Source organism: Rissa tridactyla, chromosome 7 (genome assembly GCF_028500815.1).
Source record: "Rissa tridactyla isolate bRisTri1 chromosome 7, bRisTri1.patW.cur.20221130, whole genome shotgun sequence".
Classification (NCBI taxonomy): Eukaryota; Metazoa; Chordata; class Aves; order Charadriiformes; family Laridae; genus Rissa; species Rissa tridactyla.
The window spans coordinates 698,835-715,389 of NC_071472.1; the positions used below are offsets into that span (position 1 = coordinate 698,835).

General features: G+C 44.3%; 1 protein-coding gene across 1 annotated transcript in view; it reads left to right on the plus strand.

Moving 5' to 3' along the window:
* Positions 1-16,555, plus strand: part of ACVR1 (activin A receptor type 1) — a 63,891-nt gene that overhangs the window by 35,012 nt on the left and 12,324 nt on the right. Inside the window, exons 3-7 of the mRNA XM_054208596.1 lie at positions 6,536-6,802; positions 7,266-7,483; positions 10,934-11,033; positions 13,020-13,166; positions 15,651-15,926. Coding sequence (XP_054064571.1) covers positions 6,536-6,802; positions 7,266-7,483; positions 10,934-11,033; positions 13,020-13,166; positions 15,651-15,926 — 1,008 coding nt within the window. The remainder of the gene's footprint in view (positions 1-6,535; positions 6,803-7,265; positions 7,484-10,933; positions 11,034-13,019; positions 13,167-15,650; positions 15,927-16,555) is intronic.

Below are 16,555 nucleotides of genomic sequence, written 5' to 3' on the forward strand. Positions count from 1 at the left end.
CAGAGGAGTGTTTGGGGAGGCAGAAATACCTAGTGGACCCCTCAGCAAATTTTCCTTTATGTCTCTTCATCTAGGCTTTGGCTTCCTCACCGATCAAACACGTAGTAGCAACGGGAGAGCTCCCCGCTTTGTTCCTTGAGTGCCCAAGTGCTGCTTAGGAGCCAGCAGCTTGTGCCAGGGCTAAGGTGGGGGCCCAGCGGGGCAGCCCTGGCTTTGGAGTGTTTCCCAAGCGAGAGCGCGCCTTTGGAGATTCTCCGAGGGAATGGGAGCTGGTCCTGTGCTGCCTGCTAACAGGCCACGGGGGTGGGCCTGGTGCACCCTGACCAACATGCTTTCCATGTGCTTCTACGGAGACTTTTAAAAAGTTCATGTTCTGGGGGAGAACAGTTATTTTGTCTTTGCACAAAATAACAAAACAAAGGGTGCAAAGCCTTCTGAGTTCCCCCACCCCATGTATTTTATCACAGATCAGTCCATTTCCTTTCTCTGGGATTTGGACCAGGTTGGTGTTTTTTGCGTTTTTGATGAGCGAAAAATCTCTGGGCATATCTTTGGGTAGCGTTCAGGGGCAGATACTGACTATTTCTGCATTGCCTCTTGCCTCTAGGCTTCAGAAGATGAGATTAAACATGACTTAAAAAAAAAAAAAGGCAACCTATGACCCAACCCCAAAAAAATCAAACACCGTGTAGAATTCTAAATGCAGAAACACGTCTCTTCCCTACTTGAGTGTCTAGAAAACCCTTTTATTCTATAGGTTTACTGCAGTGTTTACTTCTGTGTTACATTTTTATTAGCCCCATAAAGTGGGAAAAGAGGCTTTTCTTCATTTCCCAAGAAGCTAAACCCTGACTAAAGCAGAACACTTTCTAAATAATGTAGTGCCTGTGTCTAAGAGCGTGAGGTTTTTCACTTGCTAGCAACAGTGCACAAATGCATGTCCTGATCCGGATGGCAGCGTTCGGAGTGCGGTACGTGGGATGCTGCTGATGCTCCTGCCCTCTCTAGTGATGGGGGAAGGTGTCGGGGCCGCGTGCTGCTCTGGCTGCCGTGGCTTCCCTGCCAGACACAGCCTGGGCCTGCGGACTGGGCAGGCTGGAGAGGGTCTTGTGTCACACCGTGGCTGGGCAGCGTTTGGGAGCTACTGAGACTGCGCTGGCTCTGGGAACAGCCTGGCCCCTCTCTGGCGGCTGGGCTGGGGGAGGCTGCCCCTCTGCCCACCCTCGGAGCTTTCCCACAGACTGGCAGTGGCCATGGCACTGGTGCTTTTTCTGGTTTAGGGGGCCTTATAATATGGAGAACAATAACAAGGCTAAACAGCTGTTTCTTAGTGCTGGAAAATTCAAAGGGTTTTGTTAAATTGATAAATCCTGTACAAAATAAATTATTATAGGCTGCCCAGGGAAGTGGTTGGGTCACCATCCCTGGAGGTATTTAAAAGCCAGGCAGACATGGTGCTGAGGGACATGGCTTAGTGCTGAACTTCTTGCAAGTGTTAGGTTAATGGCTGGACTCAATGTTAAGGGTCTTTTCCAACCTAAACGATTCAGTGATTATTTTTATGGCTGCTGTATAATGCTTGTTACTGTCTGCATTGAGAAAGAGAAAATAAAACTCTGAATGGAGTAGACATCTCTACAAGATTATTATTTTCTGTTTCCCTGAAATGACTAAAAATTGTAAAGGGAAACTAACCACCAAAAAAGAGCTGTCTAATGTACAATTAAATGGACTCTAAAGAGATTTTAATTTTTCCAAGTCTGCTTTCCTTCATCTTTAGTTCATTACGATATGAAGACCCAGCAGATCCCACCTCATCCCCCAGGCCCAGTCATATAAAATGAAAAAGAATACCGCTGCCTTTAAATATTTTGGCCTTCAAGCACAAAGTCCTTTTCATCCTCCTAGAGATTTCAGTAGTTCTCTGAGATAAGCTTCCCCTGTGATTTGCAACCTTTCTGGCTTGATTTTGAGGTTTCCCACTGGAGAGCGGTGGTCCCGCTCAGCAGACAGCCCTGTTCCCAGCCCAGCAGCGAGCCAACAGCAGGGTAATAGCCCTGGTAGGGCTCCCAGTGCTCTCGGGCTGGGGAGCCAGATGCTGGTGGCCGTGAGGGCTGGCCCTGGCTCTGTGTGCCAAGGTTGGCTGATGACCGCAGTGTCTGTGCATGCCGAGTATGCGGCCGGGGAGGCGGGCGCCTGCCTGCCGTGCAGCCGGGGGCAGCTCCCGGGGGACCCCTCTGCCCGCTCCTTTGGAACTGAGTGCCTTGTGCTTCCCTGTGCTCTTCGCTGAAGAGCGATCGGCCAGATGGAATTGTTCCTCTTACACTCACGCTGTTATAAAGGCATGGCTCGGTGAGGGAGGGACTAGGTTGTGTCAGGCTTGTTTACCTCTGTCCACCCTTGGCAACTGGCTTTTTTTTCCAGCCTCATACTAAGAGGTCTTGCGGTGTCATGTAGGTCATCCCTCCAAACACTCGCTCGTGTGCGTGCACTAGGTGTGCATTATATCTGTGTAGTCAGATGTACTAGTCTTTATCTGCAAGGTGAAATCTAGGCCTGTGAGGAGCAGGGAGTTGGACTTGGTGATCCTTATGGGTCCCTCCCAACTTGAGATATCCTGTGACTCCATGAAGTTTTGAAAGGGAGGGTATGCAGTGGTGGTGCGTTGCTGCAAGGAGGTGATTTGATATTGTTAAAGCCCTTCTTTAAATGGTATGTATGATTATAATTACATGTGTCTTTAGAAAGAAATTTGAGACTCTTACGGTATATGTTTTTACTTTTTAATGCTTTTTAAAATTACTTCAGTGTTTGCTGACCGTGTCACATAGTTAACATGGGCATTTTTTCAGGTCAAAGGCAGGTGAAGAAACTGTATTGCAGCAGGGTCAATAAGAAAAGGTGGGCAAGTGCCTACTGTATGAGCTGTTCTGATGGAAAATGAATCACTCCTCAAAGTGTGAAGAGATCGTCTCAAAATTAAGATGTGTTCCCAGAAACATATGTAGTGTATTGCTCCTTGGAGAAATATTTGTTTTTTTCACAAACAGTTAACAATCTTTACAGTCCAGGAATTGGATATAAAATGTGAAATAAACCAGTATAGATTATTTCACACAACCACTTACCAAACTTCACATAGAAGTAAATAACTTGTCTCTGTTTCCTTGCATCTGTACGTTTCCATCATTGGCTGGTGTCCTCAGGGTGTCGCAGTCTGGTGTCCCGGGGGTTTGGGTGGGACGGCTGGGGCTGTGTCCCCGCGCACGAGCACCGCACGCAGTGCAATGGTGCCTCTGCTGTCACCGCTAGGGTTCCACACCGCACCTCCCAGTTTGCTGACCAGAGTGCGGAGTGTCTTGGTTCCTCTTCTGTTGAAATACCTAGATAACTAGAATCAGCACTCTTAATTGTTGACTTTCGCAAGGTGAATAAGCAAACAAAATAAAGGAGCTTCAGTTTTGACACTTTCAACTTTCATAATAATGAACTAATCAACTAGTTAATGAGAAGTTAATGCAAATCTCTGTGTCTTTGTGTGTCAAGTCAGATTTTTTGTGTGTATGTGTGCAATACATACGGGCCAGAAGTGCAGCAATGAGTCTCTCTATTACGAAACAAAAATAAATGCAGTGAATGTGTTTAGGTAATGGAAGTATTTTTAAACTTGGCTTCTTGCCTGTGTGTGGTGCCCGACTGGTACATACCTAGCTGGCCTGACAGCCTGGAGCTGTGGTGGAGGAGGTACTTACCTCTGAGCCTGTGTGTTTGGGGGAGTTGATCTGCTTCAGCCATAACCTCTGGATTGGAGCTGGCCTGTGCGTTTGCTGGTCACGTCTGTCCCGCAGACTTGCCCAGCCCAGCCTCTGCTCTGGGTTCACTGTGTGTCAACAAAAAACTCTGCTTTGACAGCGCAGCCGGTTTTGCTTTGGGGACACATGGCAAGAATATCCAGCCCTTTGCAGCTGGCTCTGTGCTGGGGGAGGGTGCTTTGTGGGTGCAGTGTGGCCATTGGTTGTACGTGTTGAGGGGGGCATTGCCTCGGCGTCTGCGCTCGGGCTCTGGCCCAGCCTGAACAACCCTTCCTCTTTGGGTAAAGCTCCATTTATTTATTTATTTATTTATTAGTGTGGCACTGCGGGAGCATTAATGAGGGAAGGAAACCCAGCTAAGTCAAGGAAGGGGCAATTTGGGCATATGGAATAGTAACAGTCATAAAGGAGCGTCTCCATTTCCAAGCCAGGAGTTCCACGCCAGAAACGCTTCATTTTTACAGCAGATAATTGATCTGTATTGGTCCGTGGACATGTGAGGAGCTGCAGCAGTTCACATGTATGTAATCAGTGTTGCTCTGTCTTCATGCCCTATTAAATGGAGCCCTTTGGGCTGGAGCAGTCTGTGCAAAAGACAGGTAGGATCTTTGGAGTTGCAATGCCTTAGTTCATGTGTAAGGGATGTCAGGTTTCCTCTGCAAGGGCTGATCAACTGCCCTGTGGCTCCTGGCCTGTTTTGGGGTTGCAGAGCTCCTCTGAGAGGTGGCACATGAGGGGAGGTGGTTTTCTGCTAGAATTGCTCTTCTGCCTTGCCTGAGGTTTGCTCAGACTTTGAAAGGTCCTTGGGTCAAGAGAAGAGGGAAGCGTTAGGCTGGATCGGACTGCAAGCCAGTTGGATTTTCCTTGTGGACTTGGGGTGGCTCTCGGATGGCAGGTCCGTTGTCCCACTCTGTACAGCAGCTATTTCTGCTGTTACTGCGTAGCTGGAATGGCTGATCCTGCAGCCTGCACGCCTCTGCGGCTCTGTCCTCACAGGCCAGTGTCTGTCATTGACAACAGGAACGTCTTGCTGACTGGGAGGCACTGAGATCCTCGCTGCTAAAGGGCCGTCCTTACCAAAGGTATGGGTCTGGGATTGTTTAGGCAGGTCCTGACCATGCCTTGGGAGGAAGTCCCTTGTTGGTCTCCAGTTTGGAATGCCGTCGGCAGTTCCAGCCAGAGGAACCGAGACTAAGGGCTTGTGTGTTACAATACAGTTGTGTTTTACCGCTGCTGTTGCGGGAGGAGAAGGAACAGAACTTCATTATAGGTATGTTTGACGGTTTGTGGTTTACTTTTTCTTTTTTTCATTTTTAAACAAGTTCCACAAAATTAGCGAAGTTATTACTTGGTACATGTATGGCTGGGATTGTGTATACTGGTACTTGAGATCAATGTGACAGACACTGTCTGATTTGAGGATTCTTTCCCTAATTTAGTTTTTGTTAGTGGTTCAAAAATGGAAGATCATATTTGTGTATTTGTTCATTGTGGGGAGGGGAAGGAAACAAAGCAGAAAACAAACTGAGTTATAGTCCCGGTGGGCAGACTCTAATTACAGCCTTGAAAAAGTCCAACGCGTGGTATGCTCAGCTGCTATTTTAGGAGCATCCACTGTATTTGTGGCTGGAAATTTTTCTTGTGTGTTAGAACTGAAAAAGAGAATGTCAATATGAGTTGCCATGAACATGTGTGTGCGTGCATGGGATGTGTGTCACAGAGAGCAGAGACTTGTTCTGTCCTTCCCAGCTGCGCCTCCTCTCAGCCATCTGTGAGCGCACACGGCTGCTTACCACCCGGGCACCTGGATCTTCTGGGAAGCTGGAGAGCTTGCAGTGCTCCCCACTAGGCACTCAGGGGGTGTCCTCTCCTGCAGCGCCCAGGGTGACCCCGTGCTGTGCGTTGAAAGGCACGTGCCACTCCTGAAAGCGGCAGCGTGTGCGGCTCTGTGCAGAGAGGGGGATTTTCCCCGCTAGGGATCTCTGGACGCTTCCTGAGGACACTTAGGAGTTGAGTTTCCTACTCTGTACGTTCTCTGAACAGTTCTTCCTCTTCCTTAGCCGCAGCGTCTGGAGCTGGAAGGGAGGTGTTGTACCTGCTGACAGTGCACTGCTTCTCCCTTTATTTTTATCTCCATGCTTACTCACTCCCAAGGTACCCACCCCTCAAAGGCTCATCTTCCTGGGAAAGTCGCTCCAGACTTACTTTTCTAGCAAGCTAGTTAAACCCGCTAAATCCTGCATACCTCTGCCCACTGCAAATTTAAATGGCCTTAATTTGATTTTGTTAAAGTCGTTTCCGGAATGCTTGAGAATAACTATTTCCATATAGAAATATAGTGTGGTTTAGCAAATCTGTTTTAAACTTACTTACACTGTTTGTTAGGATTTTTCCTCTGCCGAGTGTCCCTGTGTAGCTGACCCTCCCGTGTTGTATACCCGCAGGAGTGGCTGCTGGAGAGGTGATGTAAAATGGCACTGAACTCTTGAAATTTGAGTACTTGGAGCGGGCAGATATGACTGGTATTTCTTTGATGGTGCAAGCTCATACCTTTGTGTCGCTGAATCAGTATCGTTAGCTCCTACTTAGTGGTTCTTCAGCACTAGCTGCAAGTAGTATTTTTCCGTAAACAGGAGGTTTTGTTGTCTAATGATTTGGTTATCGCTATGTAATGGACTCTACTAAGAATACGATGGCATTTTTCCCTCAACTCTCTTTCACAGATGATGAACTGAAGCTAAACATGGTCCACTACGAATGTGTGTGTGAAGGCATGTCCTGTGGGAATGGAGATCGATGCCAAGGCCAGCAATGTTTCGCTTCCCTGAGCATTAATGACGGTGCTAAGGTTTACCAGAAAGGCTGCTTCCAAGTCTATGAACAAGGGAAAATGACGTGCAAGACACCTCCCTCTCCTGACCAAGCTGTTGAGTGCTGCCAAGGATACCTCTGCAACATGAATATCACTGCGCAGCTGCCTTCCTCTAAAGGTGAGAGGTTAATCAATAAATAGTGAATTTTGAGAAAGAAAAAAGGTTCATCTTTCATCTGATGAGAAGGAAGTGAGATGGTTTCAGTGCTAGCGAAAGTAAGGGTTTAATCAGAGCAGTAATTGTGCTTTGTGCCGCCCACTGGCACACATCTGATGTCCACAGATTGGATGATCTGTATTGCCGGGCGAACCCTGAGGGTTAAAGCGCGCAGTCAGCATTGAGTTACTGCCTGCGAGCGAATTGCACGGTCTCGGGGGGATGTTCTGAAGGGAGGGGTTGTGGTGACAGCTCTGCAGAGTCGCTGCCGCAGCACCCTTGGTGTCAGTGTCACGGCCCCTCTGTCAGACTAGGTGGCTACCGAGTTAAACGTTGGTGTCAGCGCTATTGGTTTTAAAGACTTTCTCTGCGAATTTGCAAATTTATTCCCCCCTCCCCCCCCTTTTTTTTTCTTCTTCCCCAGGGCAAACCTTTCAAGGAGAAGCTGCAGGTTATAGCATGGAAACACTAATCATTGTTATACTGGCTCCTGTGATGGTGTTGATAGTTTTTTCTGCAGTAGCTGTGCTGGTCATCCGGAGAATACAGAAAAACCATATGGAGAGGCTCAATTCTAGAGATGCAGAGTATGGCACAATTGAGGGACTCATTGCATCAAACGTTGGAGACAGCACGTTGGCAGTGAGTAACCTCTGTGCATGCTGAAAACTTGAGTGAGCTTTCTTTGCTTCTGAAGTCCCCTCTTGTTACCCTCCAGGCACGGCCACATCAAGAACAGCACCTTTTGCTGCCAGGGCATGCCCCTTAGTGTCAGGACTTCTGTGGTGACACTCCTGTGCTCGCAAAGCTGTGAATGAAATTTAACCAAAAGATAGCTTTTGCTTTTCCAGGTCTCCTTTGGCCTGGAGAATTGCTATAAGCTGTAGTCAAGCTGTTTACATTCCTAGAAGCCATGTCTGAACAGCAAAACAGAGTATTAACCCTGATTGTTGGGTAGCCTGAAGTGATACGAAAGGTGTAAAAAATGTACTGCATCTCTGATATACGAAAGACAGCCTGAAAGGTTGAAAAAGATGTGATGCTACGGGAAGAAGGAAATACAGATATTTTTTACTTTTAAAAGCTTCAAACCCGACTCCCATGATCTTAATTGATGGGCTCTTGGATGATTAGGAAATTAATGAAATTTTGTTGACAGAAGAGCGGTAGGAATTACGAGAAATGAGAACTGCTTACTTAAAATTTTGTTTTTAAAATATGTTCTTGTTCACTCAATCTCTGGAAAATAAAATGACATGGGGAAGTGTTTCCTTTGTAAAGACTTGATGTATCTTACCCTGTCACTTGAGCCCAGAAGCAAATCTTCCCAGCAGTTTTCCTGTGCTTTATGGAAACTGAGCAAGTAAGGCTGGAGAGGCAGCGGGAGTGCCTGGCGCTGTGGCATCAGGTGTGGTGTGAACCGCAGCAGCGCTCTACTGCTGCCCTGCAATTGTGCTTCAGCTTGGCCCTGTGTAAACTAGACTTGGTAATGTATTTTCTTTTAATGCCTTTGGCACTCTTTAATTAGCCCTCAAGGCTTGATTCTGTGTTACTGTTTTAAAACAGCGAGTTTTGATACGTTCGCCATGAACTAGGCACGGGTGCAGCTGGTTATCTGTCCTTAAGCACTGACTTCCAGCTTTTACCGGCTCTTAACTCTTATCTGTGCAAGACCATTCCCATTCCATTTGCAAACCTTTTGCACTTCAAGTCATTTAATGTTACTTGGAAACAGTGATAAAACCTGAGAAGAATAAATCAAAATTCTTTTTAAAAGAAATTGGGGAAGTCGCTAACAGTAAAGGCTCGGTCTGGCGGAGCCGGTTTGTTCCCAGCTGTCAGGCGCTCTTAGCTGAGTGTTCCCAGGGCCTCTGCTGTGCCTTTGAGTGCTGCTGATGTAAAACCAATATTGATATTCCTTGTTTCTAAATGGTCATCTAAACAGTAAGTCTTTTTTAAACTCCAGATTTTTCTTCTCCATTGTGTGTTTTAAATCGCTGGTTTTGTTACACGTTAGATTAGTTTACATTTAGGATTAGTCTCCATAGTGTAGCAAATGCTTAAAGCCCTAAGCTTCCTAATGGGGAATGGAAAGAGCTGTGGCCTCTTCAAATCTTGTTTTTACAGTCACCGCAAAAAAGTTTGCATTGGGTTTTTGTGTTTGGTTTGGTTTTTTTTTCCTCTGATAGAAGCAGGAAGGGAAGTGAGCTCTCAGTTCGTATTACAAAGCAAAATAACAGTCTCCTGTCATTCAGAGATTATCTTTTTCTTAAGCGCTCAAAAAAAATTGTTAGGAGAAATGAGATTTCATCAGATCTGGTTAAAGCCCAGTAGTGCAGTTTGCTGGAATTATTAGAAAGTTGATTGTGTTTATACTTTTTCATTCTATTTTCCTTTGTAAATTAAAAAAAAAGTCCAGTAATACAGTTGTTAGTGCTTTGAACTAGTACGGAAGTCCTAGCCAGAAAAGCAGCTGGGTATTAGCATTTTAAAAGGCTAATAGGATTTTAACATTCAATTAGAATCTCACTCATGTTTTTTGTTTTGTTTTTTTTTTTTTTTTAATAAGCTTACAGTTTAAAGTCTGGTTTTCATGCTCTAAAAATACCAGAAACTGATAAAAACTTTTAAGATGGACATTATGGAAAATTTTCTGGAGCATCAATGATATAGCTAATGTAGGTAATACAGGTAATGCTCCTGTTGCCTTGTTTGTTCTAAAACTGTTTACAGTTATAAATAATTACACCAAACTTGATTAGTTCGGGCCAGAACTTCCCATGACTATTATCTACCACAGAATTACTATTTTAATGGCTTTTTTTGAGGGACTGTTGATCTAGCGTGGTTCTGCCACTTTAGGGAAGGAGACTCAGAATAAGTTATTTGGATGTTGTCAGAAGTTCTAATTTGGGGCAGGGACTTGAAGTTTATCAGAGAATCCCCTGTTTGTAGACTTTTTTCAGCAAAACTGACTCCCTTCTATTACTTCAGACAAAATAGTCAGCTGAGCACAAATTGTGCAAAGGCCGCTGATAAAAAAGGTGCTGAAAAAGCAAGTTGTATCACAGGACTGTTAGTTTTATCTGTCTTACCATTTCAATTAGAAACTTTCGGCTCTGGCTCTTTCTGGAGTCTTATTTATAGTAATAAGAAAAGTTCAGGGTTTTGAATGACCCTTTCTAATACACATTTATTCATAGCGATTTGTAAAATAGATTTCGAGAGTATCTGGTAGCGCAGATTGGTGGGGCTGGGACATGACCTTAGATCTAATTAATGAAAACACTTTTGCATTGCTGTGCTGTTCCAGTCTTCTTTACTAGGAAGAAACCACAGGTGGTTGGAAGAATGGGAAAAGTCTGCAGGAATGTTCAAAAGTAAATGCTGCTTTTCTTTCTGCTAACTGTATAGCAGAAGGCTTTAAGTATTTAAGTCAGAGAAAGCAAGTTTCTTTCTTTTTGAGGCGGCTCAGATTATTGCAGAACATAGAAAACTTTTGGGAAAAAAAATTGATAGTAACCTATTTGAAATGAGTGACAGATACAGAATTGAGAGAGCATAAGCTAAGTAAGAGAATAACAAAGTGCTAAAGAAGAGTGGAATTTCACTACAGAGGATGGCTTGTAGGCTTCAAGTGAGCTTCCAGATTCACAGGCAGTAAATTTATCGTCATTTAGTTACTAAAGAAAATGATTTATTTGTTAAACAAAATGATACTGTAATGCCGATTAAAGGTAGAGATAGAATCAGAAATCTGAGAATGAAACAATGCTGGATTTGTTTGCTGTTCCTGGTTGTGTTGTTTGTAACGCTTCCAGCAGAAAGTGACTGTGCCTGAGTTACAGCTCCCCCCCAAGCCTCTTCGTGTGGGGGTGTTCTTTGAAGTGGTAAAACCTTGCAAAGAGCATTCTCACGTTGATGGCAACGGTACATCTCAATCCTGAGTGACCAAATCATCACCAGAGCCACTGAGATACCAATGAGCTTTAACTTAACCTACCCTGTGAAGTGGTGTACCTTTGTGCATTGGGACGGAGGAAAAAGGTAGTTTCTCATAGCTTATAAACTTCTGCTTTTCCTTTTGAACAGGATTTATTGGACCATTCCTGCACATCTGGAAGTGGTTCTGGACTTCCTTTCTTGGTGCAAAGAACGGTGGCTCGCCAGATCACACTTGTGGAGTGTGTAGGTTAGTACGGTACTTGTTCACATCTAGTGCCAAGTCTTGGTAACAAATGCAGAGAGAAAGCCTGATCTGTCAGATCTATCAGAAGAAAGGGGCAAATAGAATCCTTGCTTTATGATTGAAAAATTTAAGCTTTATTCAGTAAGGCGATGTTAGAAAATACAAACTAGGCTTGTTTGGGTACTTTGTGAAACAAACATTTGTTCATTAAATGGTGTTCAATTAGAAAGCTTTAGAATTAGGAAAGGATCATCTGGATTTGGGAACAGGAATGCTTTGTAGCTTGCTTGCTCTGTGCTGTTGCTTTGGGACCGTGCTGGCGGTGATGTACTGTTGCTGTTCTTTTCCTCTGAAAGAGAGAACCTCTCTGGTAACTCTTCCCTAAAACTCTTCTGTGTCTTTATTTTTTTTGCAGGAGTTTAGTGTTAATTTTAAGGATCCATTAATTTTTTTCTTCAGCATATAAATATGTTATTAATTGAATAGTGTTAAATTTGAGCTTAGTAATTTTAGGAAGCATTTGGGTCAAAGATATCCTGAGGCAGTAACACTGAGCCAAGATGCCATGCTGGCACTAAAGAGGTGAGGAAGGCATGATAACGATTGATTCTGGTAAGAAAAAAAGACTGGTTTAAGTATGTTTTATGGTGATTCTTCAGTGATCTGAACTCAGAATAGGTTAACACCTTCCTGTACATCACTAGAAGTTATAACTCATCAGGGTGCTAAATCAAGCCTGACTAAACCAGGTGAATCTGTGAATTTGTAGGGACTGGGCCTACATTTTACCAGTGTTTCTTTGCTTTCAGTTTATAGTATGGATTGAGTAGGCACAAACGGTCACACTTGCCTTAAATCCAGGTGTGCATCCTCTGATGCCCTGCAACTTCTCTCCATCAGAAACCGTAGAATGGGATATGCATGATGATTTTGCCTGCAATATAGACATATCTTTTTGTGCGTGTATATCTGTGTGATTGCGTGTGTCTCTGGAATGAATCCTGCTCCCAAGTTAACGAGGCTGGCACTGGTTCCAGCCCCTGTGTGTTCTAGCTGGTGTAGCAGAGCCGGATGGAAGTGCTGTGCAGGAAGTCTCTTCTGGGTGACAGCATTGAGGATGATGTTGGGTATCTCTCTCCAGTTGGTCGTACCTGCTGCTGAGTCCTACGTGCCTCTAAAGAGCACTGAACAGCAGGGCAAGGGAGGACACAATTTGGATATTCGTAATTGTCAAATCTAGCGTGATTCATTGCACGAAGCCTGAGGCTATCGTATTCAGGCTGCAACGAAAATGGCAACGACCAGAACTTTCCCAGTGTGCCTTGTCCAGGATGTTGCTTTGCTCGTGGGTACTTGATAACTTCATAAATTTCTTCTAAGCTCTTCGGTTAAAAACTTTGGCATGCTGACAATGTGTCCTGCTCCCCACAGGACAGGGGTGGATTTGGGGGGGTTGAGGTTTTTGTTTAATCCTTTTTTGTTTGTGAGTGCTTGTTTTGTTTTGGAGGGGGGGTGTATTGTGTGTAAATTTTTTTGTTTTGTTTTTTTAAATCATCATTGTGCATTGTGTGTGTCTGGCTGTACTGACTGTTTTGGCAAGGGCTGATGATGTAATAGAAATGCAAAGGCTGTATCCCCAACATTATGTATGCTTCCTGTCCTGACTTCGCAGTTCGTGGATGTGTTTGCATGGTGTACACTGACCTTGTAGTATGCTGCTGAAGCTGTACAAACACTGCACCAACGCGCAAGGAGGAGAGATCCGTACTCTCAGAGTCTGCAGTTGAAACAAACAGGGAAAATTAAGAGACAGTGGAGCACAGTAAAGTGACTGTAAAGTGGAAAAAATCGTATGCGGGGCTGATCAAAGTACATCAGTGTGATATTTGGGCCGTGACTGCTGAGCTTCCATCCTACCAGCTAATCCTGTCCTTCTGCCCTGTGGAGATTGTTAGTTGACAACTTTTACTGTGTTTTTTGCCCCACCAGGAAAGGGCCGTTATGGAGAAGTTTGGAGGGGTCAGTGGCAAGGAGAAAATGTTGCTGTGAAGATCTTCTCTTCTAGGGATGAAAAATCCTGGTTCAGGGAAACTGAATTGTACAACACTGTATTGCTGCGGCATGAAAACATTTTAGGTGAGTAGCGCAACCACGTTGATGTATCCTAGGGTAGCTGGTGTAAAGGTGAGTTAACAGTTCACTTGCGAGCACTGCAGATTTGCCAGATATCTTGCAATCTGTGAGATTAGGTTCTTGTGTTTGTGATAAATAGTTGAAGGGAAATTTTAAGGGGGACACTTGCCAGGAGGGTGCTGAAATCTGAGTCTGATCTGGAGAAATTGTCGTAGCAACCATAGATCATTGTCCTCCTGCAATACTCTAGCAAGAAGCGGTCAAGCAGATTAATCAATTGTTGGCAGCACAGTGCGTAAAGAAGAATGGAGGTGCCACAGACCCGCGTGCTAAGAATTCACCCTTGCAGCTCTTGTGGCAGGGCAGCCAAATGGCAAAAGAGTATTGCACAAGGTGTTAAGTGGAGAAGTTCTATTCGTTCTATGTTTTCCTATAACTTCAGTTTACCTGGGAGAAATGAAGGGAGAAAAAGTGGGGAGATTTAATTATTTGAATACTTCTCCTTGTGGCTGAATAAAGCGCAGCACAAACATGTTATTTTCTTCTGTTTAGCTGTTCTGCTCAGGGTCAAACTAAGCTCCTTTGGTGTTTAAACTTCAGCTATAGTTGTCCCTTTATGATATATCTCATTTCCCTGTAAATATGAAAGTATGATGATTTTGAATCTTCTGTATCCCTTGTACCTTGTGTGCTCAGTTCTCGGAGCTTAGAAAATGGCTTTTTTGTGTGGTGAGCCATGGCTGAAGTTTAAGCAGCGCCTTTGATTCCTTGTTGCCATGACCTTGTTTCACTGGTGTGCCACCTTTACAGATAAAAGCAGCAGCATGTTTTCCGAGCGCTGACATTATCTCACCAGCAATCTGTCTGTCTTCAATCAGTTTTACTTGGGCTCCTTGTTCTTGTTTCCTGTCAGAGAATATTCCTTGGCTCTATAGCTCACCCTGCCAAATGTTTGTCTAATGTTTCCTGAAGCAGTTCCTTTGTTACTACAAAAATAATTTGGTGGCCTCCTGAAATGTGAATTATTGAACTTTCCTTCCCGAGAGAGCAAATAACTTGGCTGAAATTACATTATGTGTTTCCCATGTTCCTCTGTCTGTGTTTAGTCTTTCTTGATAACTGTCAAATTTGTTGGCTATTTTATAGAATTTTTTTAGATGCAATATTAAACAATATTGCAAATTACGAAAGTGTCACATTGTGCAGAAATCTGACTTCCGGAGAGAAATGCAGTGAGTGTTCTTTCTGACAAGTGTCATATGTGGCTTTTAATAAACATGATTTGTTTCTCTAGCTTGGGAATAAAACTTTTGTTGCTTCCCAGCTAAAGCTGTTGAGGTCGACAGAGCACTGATACAGAGGTAACAGGAAGGGAGCTACTGCTGAATTTTTTCTTCAGTTTTAAGACACCACATTTTTGAAGGCCGTTCTCGAGGTTCATGAGTTTCAAAGAGAATTTGTCTCTGTTCCTTTGTAGAAAATAGCTGTGAAATACAGCTGTGGTGCATGGAGGTGCTCTGCCTTACTTCACTGTGGAAGTGAGTTGCACACCAGTTGAACTGTAGTATTTGAAACAGAAGAATTACTATTCTCGGGTTTTTGGTATGCTACCCTCTGGTGCTGCTACACTTTCCGTAGCTGGCTGCTGCTCCGTCATGAGCTGGGCTGCAGTTCAGAAGCTCGGGTGTTCGCAGCTTAGAGCTCCAGCAGTTTAGAGCAGGCCACCAGGTCTAATAATTTATCAGCCCGCAGCAATCCCTCTGCAGCTTTTGACATGTTGTTGCTGTGTGAGATGTGCTTTATTCGATCTGTGTTTGGTCAGAAAGGTGTGACATTTCCTGTGGGGACAGCAAGCTTTTGCCATGTTGAGGTTGGTTGTTGGAAGGGCTCTAATAGCCTTACCTTGGATGTAAAGCGAAGCTGGCGCAGCATACGGTGTCTGGTTGTTGGATGTGATGTGCACATGAAATGCGTTTAACCCTTTTCTCAGCAGCCTGCACTGGCTGCTTGGTGTCCTTAAAAATGGAGATGATTACTTGTGACTTCTCTGTTTGAGGTATTGCTCCTCTCCAGCGTGATCCTGTTGAGTGGAGGCCAACAGATGTGCTACAACCTGGTGCTCTTTTTGTTTAGCTGGAAACTTCCCTACCCCCAAGTCCTTCAAAAAGAAGGACAAAAAAAAAAAAAAACCTTTTTTTTTTTTTTAAGTATGTGATCCTAACAAGTAGCTGTGTTTGGCATGACTGACAAAATAGATAAGTACATTCTTCTGAGTAGACTTGAGTCAGAGTTCCAGAATACGTCAGCTCTTTTTTCATCATGGTAAGACCTGCAGTCTATGCAGTGCAATCGTGGAAAAGTTTTAATTAAACAGAGTTTTAAATTGCAAGAGGGGCCTAGTAGCATTGATTCTTTTCTTGAGGGTGTCTTGAAGGAGCTTTGTAATTTTATTATGTTGTTTCTCCTTTTTTCTTCCTCTCTTTCTAGGTTTTATTGCATCTGATATGACTTCCAGAAACTCTAGCACCCAGTTGTGGTTAATTACCCACTACCATGAAATGGGCTCTCTGTATGACTATCTACAGCTCACTACCCTGGACACTGTCAGCTGCCTACGCATAGTACTGTCCATAGCTAGTGGGCTTGCACATTTGCACATAGAGATATTTGGAACCCAGGGGAAGCCTGCCATTTCTCATCGGGACTTGAAGAGCAAAAATATCCTCGTTAAGAAAAACGGACAGTGCTGCATAGCAGATTTAGGTGAGTTCATTTCGATACTAATATACTCAGTGCATTCCTGCAGAAATCACATGTATTGGGTAACTCAACCGTAAAAGTCTTAAAGTAATCTTAAAGTAACCTTCCCGTGATCTGAGATTACCCGAAGGTTTATGGCAGCCACTAGATGGCACTTACAACTTAGAAATGCCACTCCACTGCAGAGGAGGGGCCGTGCAGCCTCCGAGTTCAGGAGCAGATCTAACATTTTGGGTTTTTTCTTAGGCTTTCGTTGTTAAATTCCATTCCTGGATCCCACAAGGCAGCAGTTATTAGGCTTCAGCTCACTTCTGAACTAATAAATATCCTTCCACTTACAGTCTAAGAACTATGTGCTCATTGTCCCAAGCTCCGAAGGTCCGTTCAGCTCGAGTCCTTTGCCAGGTGATTCACTGAGCCCAAAACTGGGTTCTCCGTGACCAGCTGGTTTTAGACATCAAGCTGATAGCTGCTGAGAAACAGTTGCAGCAGTATGGCTCGTTCACACCTCGAGTGGATCACGGAATCACGGAATCTTCAGAGTTGGAAGGGACCTCTAGAGATCATCTAGTCCAACTCCCCTGCTAGAGCAGGATTGCCTAAAGCACATCCCTCAGGGCTGCATCCAGGCG